General features: G+C 45.2%; 1 protein-coding gene across 1 annotated transcript in view; it reads left to right on the top strand.

Moving 5' to 3' along the window:
- Positions 1-14460, top strand: part of CRHBP (corticotropin releasing hormone binding protein) — a 54686-nt gene extending 40226 nt beyond the window's left edge. Inside the window, exons 5-7 of the mRNA XM_075342327.1 lie at positions 5774-5922; positions 7829-7949; positions 13428-14460. Coding sequence (XP_075198442.1) covers positions 5774-5922; positions 7829-7949; positions 13428-13582 — 425 coding nt within the window. The 3' untranslated portion in view covers positions 13583-14460. The remainder of the gene's footprint in view (positions 1-5773; positions 5923-7828; positions 7950-13427) is intronic.
- The last annotated feature ends 7126 nt before the right edge of the window (positions 14461-21586 follow it).

The raw sequence follows: 21586 nt of genomic DNA, 5'->3' as shown, positions 1-21586 counted from the left end.
TTCTTTTCTTTGATTGCGAAAATGGACAATTGGGCCACTGGACTATGGGTGGCCAACACCTAAATTGTTCATAGTTAGCACCAGTGTGCTCGACACCCCTGAAGAAAAACCCGTCCGGCGTGCATAGAGTGGGGTCATCAATGCTCTGACGCACGCCCAGAGCCTACGTTGGGGGTTTGATCGCGGCGGGTCCCCCATGGAGCAGTGTAATGGACACCCGGCGGGGAGCCACACTGGACTCTTATAGTAATGTTTAAGTTTGTAACGTTAAAGTATTTGCGCCTCCCATAATGGGATGAAATGTTCTAACATGTCATGTTTGTTTCTACAGTCCGGGAGTACTGAATTTAACTAAGGGGGAGTGTGGCGCCCCAGGACCTGGTCGCCACAACAGCATTGCCCTCCCAAAGGGTTAATGCTGAGCCTGGAGGTAATTGGGAGATCTATTGGCCAGTAAGTTAACACTCAACACAATTCTCCCTCCGGCCAGCAGAGGGAGCTCTGAACCTGGAACTTCAGGGAGGATTCCTTAAGTCTGGCTGAAGGGAGGAAGTAGTGGTTAGTCTGGAGACAGGAGTGAAAGAGGACAGACGGAGAGTAGTGCTGCCTTGTGAAACTGGGGCCTAGAGCTGGGATAGCTTGGCCCAGTGAAGTAAGGGGAGCAGAGAGGCACAGCAGAGACTCGGACATCGGAGTCTGTAGTTGCCAGGGCATAAAATCCATCCCTGGTAGCTGAATCCGGAGGGCAGGAGAGCTGCAAGCCCCCTGTCCCAGAAGCAATCTGAAGGTACAGCTGCATGCCAAGGGCCTGGTGTGGGCTCCAGCAGAGAAGCACCAGAGAGGGCCTGCGCAGTCTACCACACAGAAAAGGGGACGAACAACAAGTCCCAGCAGCAAGAGGGCAATTGCAAACCTAAAGTGCAGTGTCCTAAAACAGCAGAGAAAGATTAAGGAGTAGGCCTCATACTCAACTGGCCAAAGATCACCCCAGGCACTTCCAGGCCGGCCGGATCATCTTTACCATCTGTGACGGTCTCCCTGGACTAAGTTTCTGCCGAGTAAAAGAGGAGAAGGTAAAGAGACTACTGTTTGTGCCTGTTTCTTTCATTGCTTGTCGGCCCTGCACCGTGTTAGTCACACAGCACCATAGACTTCCACAAGCACCAACTGTGCCCCGGGCATTGCTCCACCTGTGGGGAGCAGTACCACCATTGCTGCTATAACATCATCCCGGTGGCCTCACACAGCAGCGGCGGCTTAATAGCCGCAGACCACAGGTGGCGTCACGAATACAAACTTAAAGTCATCCGCCACATATTCAACTGACACCCACCAGGGCCACGGAGCCGGGCCCAGCCACCACTGACTACCACCGGACTAGTCCGGCCCGGCACCGGGTGTCCCATAGCCCTGGGGTGGGCGAGTCACAGTAACATGACAAGAATCTGCATAACTAATCATATGCTAAATAATTGCAAGCCAAATTTATGTATGAGATAGCCAAGATGATTGTCTATAAAATAAAGGTTGTCTTACACTGAAAGCTGTTGTGGATGGTGAGATATAGAGCCTGAAAGGCAAAAGTTCAAAACATTCTTACCCTTTTGCTTGTCACTGTATCACCAACTTTTTTTAATAACTAAAACCAGGTAGTGATACAATTTATTTTTTTCTAATCTGTTTTTATCTTTAATGTGTACATATTTTTTTCTGTTTTGTGCTTGATTATGAAGGCAGCCATTTTGAATAATACCACTTACACATGCAATATGCTTTATAAAAGCCACATGGACATTATTTGACTGGATATGTTCATTAACATCTACAGGAGAGCTTTGTAGGCATGCTCCATGATTTCCATAGAGGTCATTGTGCAGGAAGGGAGAGGAAGTGTGCTTTGACCACACATATTGAAAATGGTGGATCTTGTCTTATCTTATATACAGTGCCTACAAGTAGTATTCAACCCCCTGCAGATTTAGCAGGTTTGATAAGATGCAAATAAGTTAGAGCCTGCAAACTTCAAACAAGAGCAGGATTTATTAACAGATGCATAAATCTTACAAACCAACAAGTTATGTTGCTCAGTTGAATTTTAATAAATTTTCAACATAAAAGTGTGGGTCAATTATTATTCAACCCCTAGGTTTAATATTTTGTGGAATAACCCTTGTTTGCAATTACAGCTAATAATCGTCTTTTATAAGACCTGATCAGGCCGGCACAGGTCTCTGGAGTTATCTTGGCCCACTCCTCCATGCAGATCTTCTCCACGTTATCTAGGTTCTTTGGGTGTCTCATGTGGACTTTAATCTTGAGCTCCTTCCACAAGTTTTCAATTGGGTTAAGGTCAGGAGACTGACTAGGCCACTGCAACACCTTGATTTTTTCCCTCTTGAACCAGGCCTTGGTTTTCTTGGCTCTGTGCTTTGGGTCGTTGTCTTGTTGGAAAATGAAATGACAACCCATCTTAAGATCCTTGATGGAGGAGTGAAGATTCTTGGCCAAAATCTCCAGGTAGGCCGTGTTATCCATCTTCCCATGGATGCGGACCAGATGGCCAGGCCCCTTGGCTGAGAAACATCCCCACAGCATGATGCTGCCACCACCATGCTTGACTGTAGGGATGGTATTCTTGGGGTCGTATGCAGTGCCATCCAGTCTCCAAACGTCACGTGTGTGGTTGGCACCAAAGATCTCGATCTTGGTCTCATCAGACCAGAGAACCTTGAACCAGTCTGTCTCAGAGTCCTCCAAGTGATCATGAGCAAACTGTAGACGAGCCTTGACATGACGCTTTGAAAGTAAAGGTACCTTACGGGCTCGTCTGGAACGGAGACCATTGCGGTGGAGTACGTTACTTATGGTATTGACTGAAACCAATGTCCCCACTGCCATGAGATCTTCCCGGAGCTCCTTCCTTGTTGTCCTTGGGTTAGCCATGACTCTTCGGACAAGCCTGGCCTCGGCACGGGTGGAAACTTTCAAAGGCTGTCCAGGCCGTGGAAGGCTAACAGTAGTTCCATAAGCCTTCCACTTCCGGATGATGCGCCCAACAGTGGAGACAGGTAGGCCCAACTCCTTGGAAAGGGTTTTGTACCCCTTGCCAGCCTTGTGACCCTCCACGATCTTGTCTCTGATGGCATTGGAATGCTCCTTTGTCTTTCCCATGTTGACCAAGTATGAGTGCTGTTCACAAGTTTGGGGAGGGTCTTAATTAGTCAAAAAAGGCTGGAAAAAGAGATAATTAATCCAAACATGTGAAGCTCATTGTTCTTTGTGCCTGAAATACTTCTTAATACTTTAGGGGAACCAAACAGAATTCTTGTGGTTTGAGGGGTTGAATAATAAATGACCCTCTGAATAAACTTTTCACAATTTAAAAAAAAAAATAAAAAAAGAAATAACATTCTTTTTTGCTGCAGTGCATTTCACACTTCCAGGCTGATCTACAGTCCAAATGTCACAATGCCAAGTTAATTCCGAATGTGTAAACCTGCTAAATCTGCAGGGGGTTGAATACTACTTGTAGGCACTGTAGGTATTATATTTCATTGGAATCCTGTCTTTAATGATAATGAGATGTATTGAAATGTCTTCTATGCCAAACAGGAACTACAATAGCACCCTGTTTCCTTGAAATTAAGCGCTGGTAGGATTTTTTGGGGCTTTTTTGAGTGTGCTTAAAATATAAGCCCTACTCTGAAAATAAGCCCAAGTTGCAGTTTCATAAACTTATCACAAAGTGCCGGGTTAGTTGAGGTTTCACTATTTTGGACAATATCCTTTTTTAGGAGGGTCACACCAGGATAGTAGAGGTTTTATTATTTTGGACACAATTTTCCTTTTAAGCGGGTCACACCGGGTTAGTGGAGGCTTCACCATGTTGGAAATTATCTTCTTTTTAGGAGGGTCACACCGGGTTAATAGACGTTCCACCATTTTGGACAATATCTTCTTTTTAGGAGATTCAAACCGGGTTAGTAGAGGCTTCACCATTTTGGTCAATATTTTTTTTTAGGAAGGTCACAAAGTAGAGGTTTCATCATTTTGGGAAATATCTTCTTTTTAGGGGGGTCACATTGGTTTAGTAGAGGTTTCACCATTTTGGACAATATCTTCTTTTTAGAAGGATCACTGTTGTGAATATTGTCTGGTGGAGCTCTGCTCTTGGACTCCCTCCTGTGGTCATTGATATTAGTGATTTGGATTCTGTTTCCCAGTTCTACACACCTGGTTGGTAGCTCAAACCTTGATTTTGAATATAGGCGTTTGCTGGCTGTTTGTCTTTGCCAGTTGTCTGAAATTCCTGAAGAGTATAGGAATCTGTCTGTTGTTCTCCTGGCTTCCCCGCCATCTATCTAAGCTAAGTTCTTGGTTTTGCTTCATACTTTTTGTGTGTTATTTGCTTATTGCTTCTGTGAATTTCCTCTGAAGGTTTTTCTATTGACTCCTGATTGTTTGTGCCTTCAGATAATATAATTTTATCTTCCTAGTCAGACTTTGCTATTATTTTAGCAAGGGTTAGTCAGCAGGGTAATTGCTAGTCTTTTCCTACTAGAGTCTTGTACGGATAGTGAACGTGCGAGTATTAGATTACTCTTTTTTTTTTCCACATTCTGTGTAGGACGTTTTGATAGAGTTTTTATGCTGACCGCAAGAGTTCCCTATCCTGTCTTTTGTATTTAGTATAGCGTGGCCTCTCTTTGCTCCATCTTGCTCTTACTGTGTATGTCTTTTCATCTTTGCTCACAGTCCGTATATGTGGGAGACTGCCTATTGTCTCTTTGGGGACATCTGCTCTGAGGCAAGATAGTTTTCTTTCTTTTTCTGCCTTGTAGGTTATGTAGTCCTCTGGCTGGGTTTGAGGCATCTAGGTTGTTAGGCATGCTGCCCGGCTACTTCTAGTGTGGTGTTAAGTTCAGGGCTTGCGGTCGGTACGTTATTATCTACGACTCAGATGGATTGTGCTCATTGTAGTCATTGAACATCGGATCATAACAGATCACATTGGGTTAGTAGAGGGTTCACCATTTTGGACGATATGTTCTTTTTAGGAGGGTCACACTGGGTTAGTAAAGATTTCATCATTTTGGGCAATATCTTGTTTTTAGGAGGGTCACACTGGGTTAGTAGAGGTTTCACCATTTGGACAATATCTTGATTTTAAGAGGGTCACACCGGGTTAGTAGAGGTTTCACTATTTGGACAATGTCTTCTTTTTATGAGTGTCATACTGGGTTAGTAGAGGTTTCACCATTTTGGACAATATCTTCTTTTAGGAAGGTCATCAATGATTAATAGAGCAGGTGTTGGATGGCACTCATGGATGTGTTTCCCTCTCCAGACAAAGTGATATTCTTTGTAGCTAATTAATAGGTGATGATTTTGAACATAACCATGCTGACATTTCAATCCACCTCACCCGTCGCTCATACTCTACCAATCGTTTTATTAGCTACCCACTAGCTAAAATCGTGGCCACCATTAAGGGTGCATTGTGCTTTGAAAACGCATTGGTTGTATGTTTGTACATCATATTTTCATGGACTTTATGGCAATCTGATGACTGAATAAAGAAAATATTGGTCCGGGGCTCTGGATTCCTCCCTCTGGACTCTTAACCCCTTGTGTCATAAATGTTGACGTTCCTTCAGCACAGGTTTATATTGGGGCTCAGATAGAGCTATTTATCACTTGTAATGTAAATGCTGACATGGTATCTAGCAATCCATGAAATATTCAAACTAACATATTTCTTATTTCCCTACAGCCTGTAATGTGATTTCACAGTCACCCAGTGGGAAATTTACTATGATCATTCCCCATCAACATAGAAACTGCAGTTTCTCAATAATATACCCAGTCGTGATGAAAATATCCGACCTAACGCTGGGCCACTTTAATGAGCTACAGTTAAAGGTATGCTGGGAATTGTTATGTCTCTGATGATAGCTGGGACATCTAATATATAAAGCTGAGTGTATGTATGTATGTATGTATGTATGTGTGTATGTGTGTGTGTGTGTATGTCTGCTAAAGGAATCCACACCGTCACATTTACAATCACGAAATTTTGCACAGAAACCCCCTGTGACTCAGGGAATGTCATAAACTATGTTTTGGTGGGAAAATTTACCCTTGCGTTGCTCTCCAAAAAACCTGGCTCCATTAAAATCAATGGAGCTGGGAGCTCACAGATTATTAATAGGAGCTGTGATTGGTTGCTATAGGAATAAAGGACATTCTTAGTATAAGAAGCTTATATGTGAGGTAATATGATTTCTGTGGTGAGCCACATAGAGACAGACAGGGAAAGAGACAGACAGGGAAAGAAACTGAGAGAGACAAACAGGGAAAGAGACAGACAGGGAAAGAGACAGACAGGGAAAGAGACAGACAGGGAAAAAGACAGACAGGGAAAAAGACAGACAAGGGAAGAGACAGACAGGGGAAGAGACAGACAGGGGAAGAGACAGACAGGGGAAGAGACAGACAGGGAAAGAGACAGACAGGGAAAGAGACAGACAGGGAAAGAGACAAACAGGGAAAGAGACAGAAGCAGACAGGGGCAGACAGGGAAAGAGACAGACAGGGAAAGAGACAGACAGACACAGAGACAGATACACAGACAGACACACAAATAGACAGAAAGAGACAGACTGGTAAAGAGATAGACAGCGACACAGACAGACAGATAGAAACAGACAGAGACAGACAAAGAGATACAGAGACAGACAGGCAAAGAAACAGACAGAGAGACAGACAGATAAAGACAGACGGAGAGATAGAGATACAGACAGAGACTGGGAGAGAGGGGGAGAGAGACAGTTACTATCCCAGGCAACGCTGGGTACTACAGCTAATATGAGTAAATTCTTCAGTCGCCCTCAACTCTTTCAAGCCCAAAAACAACAAAAATACCACATTCTTGAGTTTTAAGCCTTTGATCTGTGTGTAAACCTTTAGGGCTCATGCGCACGTAAATGCTGAATATTCTGCAGTGATTTTACAGCACATGTGCGCGTCAAATCGCTGCAGAAACACGGTATAATGGATGCAGTTTTTCTGTACAAAAAAAGCCGATTTCGTGCGCTGTGGCTGCTGCCCCCACCATAGACAGAATAGGAGCTTCATCCAAAGCGCACAAATTAATTGACATGCTCATTTTATGAACGCACGGATTTTGGTCAAAATTTTGGCCCCAAATCGCTGCATTCATAAAAGCATCGTGCGCACGTATCATGCACAATCTTCATAGATTGTGTAGGGGATGCAGGACGCATGCATTTCCGCTGCAGTGCAATACGCAGCATAAATGCATGCAATTACGCAACGTGCGCACACAGCCTTACAGTGTTGCTCACTGAAAGCCAGTGAAGCCAACATATGCATATTGCCCTGTTCAAATGTTCATGTCCCCACAGGCCCCCTTTCATATCCTCCATCTTTAATTCCATTGAGTAATTATTTTATGATCATTTAGTTAACATCTAGGGTGATAACATATTCTGGATGATTTCCCTCTCACATGCAATCAGTTAGCCACTGACCTTGTATAAGTCTATGAAACCCAAACTTCATATTTAATGGGTCACTGAGGAAGAGGATAACAAAAGACTAATTGAGAAATAAATTAATCTAATATTAATATTTTTCCCAATTATTGAAAAGGTTTGTTTGGGTCCCATAAGGGTTAACAGTTTAGGACAGGCCTCGTTTTGGACTAAACTCCAAGTGATGGCAATCCCATTGGTAGATGTTGTGAGGGTGTATGAGACAAGAGATTTACCTTGTTGATCTCTGACTTTTCCCATCTTGTTTACAGAAGCCACCACCAAAAGGATGTGGAGGAGCTGGAGATTTTGTGGAGCTGTTGGGAGGCACTGGATTAGATCCATCCAATATGTTTCCGTTGGCTGACCTCTGTCACTCATTTCATGGCTCTGGTAAAAGATTGTTTGCACAAATCGAATATATAAAGCTGAGTATATGTATGTATGTGTGTAGTGTATGTGTGTAGTGTGTGTGTGTGCGTGTGTATGTCCGCTAAATGAATCTGCACTGTCACATTTACAATCACGAAATTTTGCACAGACGCCTCATGTGACTCAGGAAATGTCATAGACTATGTATTGAGGGGAAAATTTAATCCCGTGCTTTACAGTTATTCGCCAAAAATCCTGCTTACATTAAAGTCAATGGAACTGGAAGCTACAGCTCATTAATAGGAGATCTGATTGGTTGCCATAGGTAACAAAGGACATTCTTAGTATAAGAAGCTTATGTGTGAGATAATATGATATCAGTGGAGAGATGGGGAGAGCCAGACAGAGAGACAGAAAAAGACAGAGAGAGCCAGACAGAGAGAAGCAGAGAGAGAAATAGGGAGACAGAGAGAGGCAGACAAAGAGATGAATAGAGAGACATACAGAGAGAAAAACAGAGAGACAGAGATAGAGAGAGAACGAGACAGACAGAGAGACAAAGAGAGAAACAGAGAAACAAAAAGAGATAGAGAGAGACAGAAAGAGATGGGCAGAGAGAGATGGACACAGAGAGACAAAGACAGAGAGAGAGACAGAAAGAGATGGACAGAGAGAGATGGACACAGAGGGAGACAAAGACAGAAAGAGGGAGACAGAGATGAAGAGAGAAACAGAGAGACAGACAGCGAGATAGAGAGGCAAACAGGGAGAGACAGACAGAGGAACAGACAGACAGAGGCATATAGAGAGAGATCGACAGAGAGAGACAGAGAGACAGATAGAGAGAGACAGACAGAGAAGCAGAGAGACAGAAAGAGAGAGAAAGAAAGGCAGACAGGGAGAGAGGCAGACAGAGTGGGAGCGTGAAAGAGTGAGACAGAGACGAGAGATACTTAGTTACTATCCCGGGCAATGCCGGGTACTACAGTTAGTGCTTTATATTAGTATTTGATAGTGTAGCCTTGTTAAATGTTAATTTTTTAGAATTTTAAAGATCCTTTTAAAAATAATAAATGATAAAATTGATAATCTGTCCAAGTCTATTCCTGAATAGACATATCCATCACATGTATATTAAAGTATACAGTGACCAAGAGCAGCGCTCCTGTTAGGAATGTATGGACTATGAACACCGTATGGGATTAATTAGACACTGCTATAGTTTGGCTGAGTTGAATCCTTGATGTAGTCTCCATGTAGTGGCTTAATGGCATACCTCATCACATTTATATTCGGACACCCTGGCGCCTGCATCATAGGACTCAAGGGCAACTCTCTCTTTTGTATCAATACATTCATCCAGGGGCGTAACTACCGCGGTCGCAGCGGTCGCCATTACGACCGGGCCCGGGAGCTTAGGGGCCCGGCGGCCGCCCGGCAGTTCAGCAACCAGCTCCTGTCAGTGAGGGAGGAGCTGCGCTGATCTGTCACAAAACACGCGGCGGCTATATGACCCGCTGCCGCCGCCGACACCGGGCCCTGCTGCCTGGTGTCAGCGGCGTCAGCGGCGGCAGCGGGGCCCCTTCCCCCGTCACCGCGCACAGTAATGTTGAAGCATAGGGCTGCCGGCGGCACTCTATGCATCATCATTCCCCTCACCCCCCTGCCCGTGCCTGCACGGTGAAGTCACTCCTGTGCGACTGCTGTGCTCAGAGTGCACAGAGCGCAGGACGGGAAGACGCCGACCGGAGCACCGGGAGAAGGGGGGAGGACGAGCAGAGGTGGAAGAGGAGAGCGGTGAGGACAAGCAGTGGCTGGGGAATGAGGAGAGCAGTGAGGACAAGCAGTGGCTGGGGAATGAGGAGAGCAGTGAGGACGAGCAGTGGCTGGGGAATGAGGGGAGCAGTGAGGACGAGCAGTGGCTGGGGAATGAGGAGAGCAGTGAGGACGAGCAGTGGCTGGGGAATGAGGAGAGCAGTGGCTGGGGAATGAGGAGAGCAGTGTGGACGAGCAGTGGCTGGGGAACGAGGGGAGCAGTGTGGACGAGCAGTGGCTGGGGAATGAGGAGAGCAGTGAGGACGAGCAGTGGCTGGGGAATGAGGAGAGCAGTGAGGACGAGCAGTGGCTGGGGAATGAGGGGAGCAGTGAGGACGAGCAGTGGCTGTGGAATGAGGAGAGCAGTGGCTGGGGAAGGAGGAGAGCAGTGGCTGGGGAAGGAGGAGAGCAGTGTGGATGAGCAGTGGCTGGGGAATGAGGGGAGCAGGGAGGACGAGCAGTGGCTGGGGAATGAGGGGAGCAGTGAGGACGAGCAGTGGCTGGGGAATGAGGAGAGCAGTGAGGACGAGCAGTGGCTGGGGAATGAGGAGAGCAGTGAGGACGAGCAGTGGCTGGTGAATGAGGGGAGCAGTGAGGATGAGCAGTGGCTGGGGAATGAGGAGAGCAGTGAGGACGAGCAGTGGCTGGGGAAGGAGGGGAGCAGTGAGGACGAGCAGTGGCTGGGGAATGAGGGGAGCAGTGAGGACAGAGCAGTGGCTGGGGAATGAGGGGAGCAGGGAGGACGAGCAGTGGCTGGGGAATGAGGGGAGCAGGGAGGACGAGCAGTGGCTGGGGAATGAGGAGAGCAGTGAGGACGAGCAGTGGCTGGGGAATGGGGACGAACAGTGGCTGAGGAATGAGGAGAGCAGTGAGGACGAGCAGTGGCTGGGGAATGAGGAGAGCAGTGAGGACGAGCAGTGGCTGGGGAAGGAGGGGAGCAGTGAGGACGAGCAGTGGCTGGGGAATGAGGAGAGCAGTGAGGACGAGCAGTGGCTGGGGAATGAGGAGAGCAGTGAGGACGAGCAGTGGCTGGGGAATGAGGAGAGCAGTGAGGACGAGCAGTGGCTGGGGAAGGAGGGGAGCAGTGAGGACGAGCAGTGGCTGGGGAAGGAGGGGAGCAGTGAGGACGAGCAGTGGCTGGGGAAGGAGGGGAGCAGTGAGGACGAGCAGCGGCTGGGGAAAGAGGAGAGCAGTGAGGACAGAGCAGTGGCTGGGCAATGAGGGGAGCAGTGAGGACGAGCAGCGGCTGGGGAAGGAGGAGAGCAGTGAGGACAGAACAGTGGCTGGGCAATGAGGGGAGCAGTGAGGACGAGCAGCGGCTGGGGAATGAGGGGAGCAGTGAGGACGAGCAGTGGCTGGGAAATGAGGGGAGCAGTGAGGACGAGCAGTGGCTGGGGAATGGGGAGCAGTGAGGACGAGCAGTGGCTGGGGAAGGAGGGGAGCAGTGAGGACGAGCAGCGGCTGGGGAATGAGGAGACGTGAAGACAGAGCAGGAAGAGAGAGGGTGAGTACTTTTTTTTTTTTTATATATATATATTAGTGAATACACGGTGGCCAGAGGCCTGAGGAGGCTCATTATACATGGAGGCCTGGAGAGGCTGGCTGCATTAGTATACATTGAGGCCTGGAAAGGCTGGCTGCATTAGTATACATGGAGGCCTGGAGAGGCTGTCTGCATTAGTATACATGGAGGCCTGGAGAGGCTGTCTGCATTAGTATACATGGAGGCCTGGAGAGGCTGGCTGCATTAGTATACATGGAGGCCTGGAGAGGCTGGCTGCATTAGTATACATGGAGGCCTGGAGAGGCTGGCTGCATTAGTATACATGGAGGCCTGGAGAGGCTGGCTGCATTAGTATACATGGAGGCCTGGAGAGGCTGGCTGCATTAGTATACATGGAGGCCTGGAGAAGCTGGCTGCATTAGTATACATGGTGGCCTGGAGAGGCTGGCTGCATTAGTATACATGGAGGCCTGGAGAGGCTGGCTGCATTAGTATACATGGAGGCCTGGAGAGGCTGGCTGCTATATTATACATGGAGGCCTGGGAGGCTGGCTGCTATATTATACATGGAGGCCTGGAGAGGTTGGCTGCATTATTATATAGGGAGACCTGGTGAGGCTGCATAATAAACATGAAGGACACCTTATACATTGAATATAGAGGTGTAATATACATAGAGGTCTATGAGGCTGCATTATACTGGAGGTCTATAGGGCTGCATTATAAATGGAGGTCTGGGGGGGCTGTATAATACAAAATGAAGGGAAACCTTATACATGGAATATAGGGGTGAATTATACATGGAGGAGTATGGGGCTGCATAATACCATCTGAAGTTTTATGGGGTTGTGTTATAATACATATAGGACTATGGGGGCTGCATTATAATATATGGAGGACTCTGGAGGCTACCTTATACATGGACTATGGAAGTGCATTATAAAACATGGAGGACTATGTGGTGCAGTATAATATATGAAGTACTATGGGGTGAATTTTAATACATGGAGAACTATGGGAAATGCATTATAAATTGAAGGGCTACTTTATACATGGAGGATTATGGGGGTGCATTATAATATATGGAGGGCTATGCATCTGCATTCTAATATATGAAGGGTTATGTGGGACCCTTTATACAATTATTTGGAAGGCTATGTGGGGGCTGTTATAGTATTTTGAGAACTTTATACAAGGGGGACAAAGATACAAGCAGGGGATGGAAACGTTTTGTGCTAAGGGAAAAAGGCTCTTTCCCTCAGCACCCAACTTTTCCATGCTCTGCTATACATCTCTCAGCACCCAGCTTTCCCATGTTCTGATATACATCTCTCAGCACCCAGCTTTCCCATGTTCTGATATACATCTCTCAGCACCCAGCTTTCTCATGCTCTGATATGGGAAAGCTGGGTGCTGAGTACAAGACAAATATCAGAACATAGGAAAGCTGGGTGCTGATAGAGGGATTTCAGGGTGCTGTGGGTGAGAGCCAAGTGTCAGCGTCATTATCCTGTACCCCGAGTGTCAGTGTCATTATCCCCTACCCCAAGTGTCTGTGTATGTGGAAGGGGGGGGGCCCAGGTCTAAACTTTGCACCGGGGCCCATCCAACTCTAGTTACGCCACTGCATTCATCCTACATTTTACATGTGTCTTTAAAGATGTCCCAAAACATAATTAGTACTTTCTAATTTACTGATCACTCTTACAAAATACCACTTTGACCACTACTTCTACCCCTAAAATATTAGGAGTTCTTCCCATTCAATAATTAAAGTGGTTGTCTTGTTATTTATGTTCCAAAGCTTTCCCGCTACTATTTGCCTGGAATGGGGTGGTGTGCTCCTGATGAGTGACAGTTTGGACTAGTGGCATGGCTGCATCACTAACCTCACTTTTCACTCTCTGATTCTGAAAGCAAAAGAGGGTTTGCAGTAATCCAAAGCAACTTAAGAGCAGCGCAAAAAGCTGTAAACTATAAAATGTAAAGTAAAAAAAAGATGTAAACAATAAAATAAAAATCCTTCCATTTGTGAGAATAAAGATGATTTTTAATAAAAGGTATACTGCTAAGTTCTTGCTTTTAAGAACTCTGCAATTTGACCAATTTTAGAAGATGAGAGAAAACCCATTGAATATCAATATGGCTGCATAGCTAACTTCTAATTCTTATCTCTGCAGCACAAATGAAGATCGGCTGTGACAACAGCGTTTTACGAATGGTGTCAAGCGGTAAATTTATTAATAGGGTAACATTTGAGTATAGTCAACTTGACAGGCAACTGGAGAGACAGCAAGGTAATAGTGTGGAAGACGTCTGCTCATCACTTGATTGATCCAATGTGTTTTTTAAGTGCGAGTGTTATTTTCCAATAAAGGAATTAATCAACTGTTCACAATATATTATTTCACTTTCTGCCGTTTCCAAACCAGGATACAAATATGATGCGTATAATTGTATAGGTTATTTTTATAAAATTATCCCCACTTCTATATTTTAAAGAGAACCTGTCAGCTCCCCTGACTGTCCCCAAATGTTACGGGTAGCGGTACTGGTGCAGATATCTTTACACGTCTTTTATATTACTGACTAAGGCTGAGTTCATATGTCCTGTAATCATCGCTTGGACCACCTATTGGAGGCGGACACCCAGACGTAGTAGAGTGTATCTGGGGGTCCGCCTCCAGCAAGCGTATACCCCTGAAAATGGTGCATGACAGAGCACATGGTGACTCCGTGTGCACCATTATAGTCAGTGGACCCGATGGCGCATACATCCGAATCCCGTTTTGCTCAGGGATCAGACGGAAGAACCGATGGGACCACTGAACGGAGAGAGGAACGCAGTGTGAAAGCGGCCTAACACTGAAATGTTTGAAGAATCAACTTTTATTCTGCGGCCTCTAACAAGCTCATGAATAGAGATGAGCAAACCATAGCCTCGAGGTTCGAGGTTCGGGCTCGGAAAATGACGTGGAAATCACACTATACTCACCACGGGGATTTTCACATCATTTTCCGAAAATGAACCCCAAGCCTCAAGCCTAAGGTTCGCTCATCTCTACTCATGAAGCACGGCTAGTCCAGTGGAACGTCTTTTTCCCAGGAAACTAGATAGCAAGATACCACTGTGCGTGGTATAAAGATTCCTGACACCACAAAAGTTGGTATAACACAATAGCAGAAAGGTGTATAAGGCAGAAAAAAGACTTAAAATATAACTTTCAATAGATTTATGTAAAATGACCTAAGTCCATTCTCTAAAAAGACACACTAAACGAGCATGAAGCATTACACAATGGACCACCAAGCTCAAATGAGTCCTAGTGAATGTTGTGGCACAATAAAAGGGGACTGACCCCAAAACAAATGTACGAAACCCGCTATACAGTTGTCCTGTTAAAGGACCAACAGTTGTCCCATTCTAGGACCAAAAGACCTCAATTAATCTCTAACTCACAATAAAGAGACAAAGTTTCTTAGACCTATGGGAACAGCCCATCAGGTGAATGTATAACTAAATACAGGGCCGGTACAAATAACTAACACACTGAGGAGAGCTGCCTTCATGAAAATGATACTTATCCATCACTCATTACATTATATAGTAAAGGAACGCTCTCACCCATGTGTATAGCTGTGATCCCAGCAGGATTTCCAAGTTGTATGGCACACCACAGATGAACTGAGGACTGTTGGAAGTGCCGAAGCAAGTGGTGACCATGTTATATGGCTGATTTTGGCACAAATTAAGCGCATAAGGGTTTTGCTACCCTGATGAATCTGCCCAGAAGAAACGTGTCGGGAGCCTTTACACCATCCGATTCTATGAATATGGGAAATCCTGCTGGGATCACAGCTATACACATGGGTGAGAGCGTTCCTTTACTATATAATGTAGTGAGTGATTGATAAGTATCATTTTCATGAAGGCAGCTCTCCTCAGTATGTTACTTATATGTACTGGCCCTGTATCTAGTTATACATTCACCTGATGGGCTGTTCCCATAGGTCTATGAAACTAGGTCTCTTTATTGTGAGTTGGAGATTAATTGAGCTCTTGTGGTCCTAGATTGGGACAACTGTTGGTCCTTTAACAGGACAACTGTATAGCGTGTCTAGTACATTTGTTTATGGGTCAGTCCCCTTTTATTGTGCCACATCATACACTTGGACCCATTTGGTGGTCCATTGTGTAACGCTTCATGTTCGTTTAGTGTGTCTTTTTAGAGAATGGACCTAGGTCATTTTACATAAATCTATTAAAAGTTTTATTTTATGTATTTTTTCTGCATTATATACTTTTTCCCAGGATCAGTCTTGCCTCCGACCTTTTGCTTCATTAATGCTGCTGCCAGAGCCAGTATTGCATACTGTCAATCTCGCTGAGGGCAAGGACCACCAGACTAGTCCTGCTACATTAGCGTATATGCACCACTGTAAATTAAAACTTGATTTTTCAAACATGGCAGAGTAAAGGCCGCTTTACACGCAACGACATCACTAACGAGATGTCGTTGGGGGTCACGGAATTCGTGACGCACATCCGGCCTTGTTAGCGGCGTCGTTGCGTGTGAAACGCGTGAACGACTGTTAACGATCAAAATTACTTACCTAATCGTTGATCGTTGACGTGTCGTTCCTTCCCGATTATCGTTGCTGTTGCAGGACGAAGGTTGTTAATTGTTCCTGCGGCAGCACACATCGCTACGTGTGACACAGCAGGAACGAGGAACATCACCTTACCTTCGGCCGCTCGCAATGAGGAAGGAAGGAGGTGGCGGGATGTTCCAGCCGCTCATCTCCGCCCTCTCCGCTTCTATTGGGCGGCCGCTTTGTGACGCCGCTGTGACACCGCACGAACCGCTGCGTGTGACGGGGCCTTTAGTCAGTTACATAAAAGACATGATCAGATCAAAGAAATGTGCACTTCTACCACTATAGGGGCATTTGGGGACAGGCAGGTGACCTGACAGGTTCCCTGTAAAGGAACATGGTAATATTAAAATCCTATTAGGTTATTATTGTTTTGTTTATGTGATGAAATTGAATTGTAAGTGAAGGCACTGTCACATTTCATAAGGTTAAATATACTGGGTAGATCACAAGTTTGTTACCACCCTCAAAGGTGGGACAATTTAATTAGATGCTTGAAAGTAGTAGACAGTGTAAAAAATACTATAGAAAGGGTGAGTCTATACGTTCAGGTCAACCATGTCTATGTCCACAATTACCAAGCCAGAAGCAAATTGTCAACATTTATCCCCAAATTAGCTGGCCCTAAAATATAACCCTAATTTTAAATCTGGCAAATCATTTTTATAAAGGGAATCTGTCTTCAGATTATTGCTATCTTAGAGCGGAATAATATAGGAGCAGAGACCCAGATTCCAGCGATGTGTCATTTACGGGGCTGCTTGCTGTCACTATGATAAAATCACTGTTTTCTCTGCTGCTGATCTACCAGTGCTCGGAATGCTGTGCTCTATATAGGCCCGACCACACCACTGATTGGCAGTTTTCTGTGTATGCTGTATATTGACAGAAAGCTGCTAATCAGTAGGGGGTACAGTTTATACACAGAGCAGTACTTAAAGGCATGAGACACCTAGTGCTGTAGTGATAATCTCTTGCTGATAAAACACTGAGTTTATTGAAATAGCAACACATAGTCCAGTAAGTTACACATAATATAAAGGATAATCAATTCTCCACCCTCATCAGCATGGTGTACGTGGAATGAAGATCCAAGACAATACAAAGAAATCCTGGCACTCTTTGCAAATTCATTCCTTTAATCAAGTCTTCACTACCTCAATGTTTCAGCTCCCTCCCGAGCTTTTAACAGCAGTAAGAAAGCTCGAGAGGAGCTGAAATGTTCAGGTAGTGAAGCCTGGAATAAAGGAATGAATTTGCAAAGAAAGTGAGTGCTGGGATTTCTTTGTATTGTCCAGTAAGTTAAACATAGCTGGAATCAGTGTCTCTGCCCCTACATCATGCTGGTCTTAGATTACATAGTAAAAACCTGATGACAAATTCCCTCTAAAACATCCTAAGGCCACGTGCACACGTTGAGTTTTTGGTGATTTTTTTTTAACTCAGTATTTGGAAGCCAAAACCAGGAGTGGGTGATAAATACAGAAGCGGTGCTCGTTTTTCTATTATACTTTTCCTCTGATTGTTCCACTCCTGATTTTTGCCACAAATGCTAAGGTATTAAACTCACCAAATACTGAGCGTGTGCACGTGGCATTGTAGTTGCTTTATTGGCAAAATTTGAATTGGTGAAAAAAAAAAATATTCATCACCTTTGTTCAAAAATGACTTAAAACTATTCTCTTATTTTAGTTGATTTTTTTTTTATAATCCTCCAGCAAGATCATGAATCATTAATGATAAAACTGCTCTGATTGATCTCACTCTTCCTCATCTTGATGTCTACAAAAAATCTAACTATCCAACGGAAAAGTCAGAGACGAAAATTCTATGTATTCTGCTGATAAAATCCTCAGTGTAAAATATGTTACGTTAATGTATAATAGTATAGATAATAAAAGTTATTTATTTGCAATTATGTTTGTAATAAAAATAATTCAAACATGAATAAATATACACAAAAATGTAGCATCTAAGTGGCTTCATTGCTCTGATTTCTGACAATTTTCACATTGTATGAAACAAAAAGTCACAAAAATAAAAATACAATTTCTAGAGGGCTTCCTTGCTTTTGAAAAAGACATTTTATGCAACAACTGGCCTATTTATAATCCAATCACAGGATGTTCAACTGATGGCCTATACAATGGTGTCTCATTACCAAGTTGGCACACAAGAAACATCTCATGATGGGTAAAACCAGTGAGCTCTCTAAAGACCTTTTCAATCTTATTGTTGCAAAACATACTGATGGTATTGGTTACAGAAGAATTTCTAAACTACTAAAGTTTCCAATGAGCACAGTTGGGGCCATAATCCAGAAGTGGAAAAACACAATTTCATCATAAAGCGTCAATGACTAGGTGCTTCCAGCAAGATTTCAGACAGATGGGTGAAAATAATTATCATAAGCGTTATACAAGAGCAAATAACCTCCTGTGGAGAGCTACAGAAAGACCTGGAATCTGCAGATACAATTGTTTCTAAATAAAACAATAAGTAACACACACAACCGCCATGGCCTGTATGCACGCTCACTACACAAGACTCCATTACTGAACAAAAAGCATGTTCAAGCTCGTTTAAAATTTGCTCAACAACATCTAAGCGGGCTTTACACGCTACAATATCGTTAATGTTTTATCGTCGGGGTCACGTCGTTAGTGACGCACATTATTATTATTATTATTATTTATTATTATAGCGCCATTTATTCCATGGCGCTTTACAAGTGAAAGAGGGTATACGTACAACAATCATTAACAGTACAAGACAGACTGGTATAGGAGGAGAGAGGACCCTGCCCGCGAGGGCTCACAGTCTACAGGGAATGGGTGATGGTACAATAGGTGAGGACAGAGCTGGTTGCGCAGTGGTCTACTGGGCTGAGGGCTATTGTAGGTTGTAGGCTTGTTGGAAGAGGTGGGTCTTGAGGCACATCTGGCGTCATTAACGGTATCGCAGCGTGTAACACTTACCAGCGACCTTAAACGTCCTCCAAAGTGGTGAAAATCGTTCACCATGGGGAGGTCGTCCTAAAATTAAAAATTGTTAATGGTTGTTTAAAGATGTTGCTCCTCGTTCCTGCGTCAGCACACATCTCTGTGTGTGACACCGCAGGAGCGAGGAACATTACCTTACCTGCGTCCCGCCCGCAATGAGAAAGGAAAGAGATGGGCGGGATGTTCGTCCCGCTCATCTCCGCCCCTCCGCTCTGATTGGCCGGCCGCTTAGTGACGTTGCGGTGACGTCGCCGTGACGACGCCGACTAGGTAAGTGCGTGTGACGCTGCCGTAGTGATAATGTTCGCTGTGGCAGCGATCACATGACATCGCATGCACAACGTGGGCGGGTGCTTTTGCGTACGATATCGCTAGCAATTGCTAGGAATATCGTAGAGTGTAAAGCCCGCTTTAGACAAGCCTGTGAAATACTGAGAGCATATAGTCTGGTCAGATGAGACCAAAATTTTACACTTTGGATGTCATAATACACACGATGTTTGGAGGTCAAAAGGTCTTACAAGCCACTGACTGACATAAATAAGGAATTCTAACTAAATATAATAATAATTCACTGTCAAATCCAATTGGAGTATTACAATATAACTTATTGCTTCTATTGAAATGTTAAATCAAATTATTAAAAACATCTCACAGTACAAAAATTGTGAGTTTCCGCTCTCTTTTAATAAGTGATATACACCATGATGCAATACTCCCTCATAAATAAATATTTATTTTTTAAGCCCAGTTTGTGAGACTAAATATGAACAATAATTTATTACTGCTACACCGCTGTTAAGCCGTTATATGTCCATTTCTAAAATAATTCTGAAGTCTGAAAGACGCAAATACATTTGAATAGGAAGGAGGAAGCTGCGGTCACCGCCACCGCCACCGCCGTGCTCCTCAGCAGTGTGTGCATGACGGGAACACTATCACACAGCAGAGCCAGCACAGCGCGCTGCCTCCTACTCCTGCTGCAGCTAGTGTGTCGGGCATGCACACACTGCGGAGGAGCGCGGCAGTGGCTGTAGATACAGCAACCCACTACAGGCACTGGCCCACTACTGCTTCTAGGGGGGGTGCAGCTGCCCCTCGCTGGGTACGCCAATGCCAGATTACATACCCCTGTTTACTTGCATACATTTTTACATCCTGCCTATTAATAAAGCTTTTCCTTATTTCTGCAATATCGTCTTGCATACCATAATTGAATCCTCCACAGCCGTGGTGCCTAGGCCTATTACAGCATATCAATCTAAAAACACCATACCAACAGTAACGTTTGGAGGTAGGAACATCAAGGTGTGGGACTGTTTTTTCGTTATGGTACTGGCAAACTTCATATAATTGAAGGCCGAGTAAATGTACAAATGTACTGGGACATTCTTGATAAACATCTGCTACCATCTACCAGGATGATGAAGATGAAATGAGGGTGGACATGACGCATCTATAAGGGATAAGCAGGTTATCCTGTAAAACACACCCCCCGTACCATATCTACCTAAATGAAGACGAGAACCACGACTTTATTGCAGGAATGGCCACAGTTTTATTTTACCGTATATATGTATACCAAACTTGTGGCCCAACATGCCACTCAATTGTTAAACTTAACCTTATACATATATACCCGTATAACCAGAAACACCGATAGATCCGTCCGAGAGGCAAACCATCATTCCTAACCCCCCGGCCGTAACCTCCAAACCGGCCCAGAGGACCACCTCGGCCGTGACCACCCGGCCCGAGGTGAGGGGTAACAACGTTCCATCGTTAATTACCCCTACCCAGAACCTGCGGGACCTCCGCCCACAAGTTCCCATCCACTCCGAAGCCACTCCCCTTGAGCGACTTCGTACCAACAAGCCGACTGTCGGTACTCCCAACCTCTCAGACGGACCTATCACCCCGCCACAGGCCGGCCAAGTGACACCCTTACTTGGCCCGGGCCCCCCACACCCCCAGTGCTTGCTCTAGGCCATCCCTCAAACCCAACATCCATAAATCCAGACCCACATCAGTCAGGTGAACCCCATCTCTCCTTAGATACTGCTCCGTGGACTCCTCCAATTCTCTATGCCGCACCACCAACCCACCATTTCTCGCCACAAACCTGCCAATAGCCCGGTTCAGCTTGCTCCGAGCCCTATTAATACGGTCCACCGACCTCCCAAAACGCCACTGCGTCCGAGCTATAATGTCCGACCAAACGATAACTATGCCCGGGAACGCCCTCTACAAATGTAACAGGTCCAGCTTTATATCCCTTTTCAATTCCCTCGCCGACCTTACTCCCAAATCGTTCCCTCCCACATGCAAAATTAACACATCAGGGACACGATCCATACGGCTATAATAAGCCACCTCAGGGCGCACCCTACCCCAGGTCATGCCCCGAATTCCGAGCCACTTTACTCGAGCTTCCGACACCGACACTCCGAGCTGCCGACCGTCACGCCGCACATCCGCCCGTAACGCTCCCCAATACACATAGGAGTGCCCGAGGATCCACACAAGGCATGGACCTATAAAATACAAAGACCACGAATAAAAACAGCAACAGCACAAGAAATTGCCCACAAACCGGCATCTAACACCAACCTTGAATCCCCCACCCCTGACCATCACCTGACCAAGTGAGGCCTAATGTACAAACGGAACCTGGAAGACTC

Source organism: Anomaloglossus baeobatrachus, chromosome 1 (genome assembly GCF_048569485.1).
Source record: "Anomaloglossus baeobatrachus isolate aAnoBae1 chromosome 1, aAnoBae1.hap1, whole genome shotgun sequence".
NCBI classification, from domain to species: domain Eukaryota; kingdom Metazoa; phylum Chordata; class Amphibia; order Anura; family Aromobatidae; genus Anomaloglossus; species Anomaloglossus baeobatrachus.
Note: the sequence above shows the minus strand (reverse complement) of the source record. Positions and strands in the feature narration are given on the sequence as shown.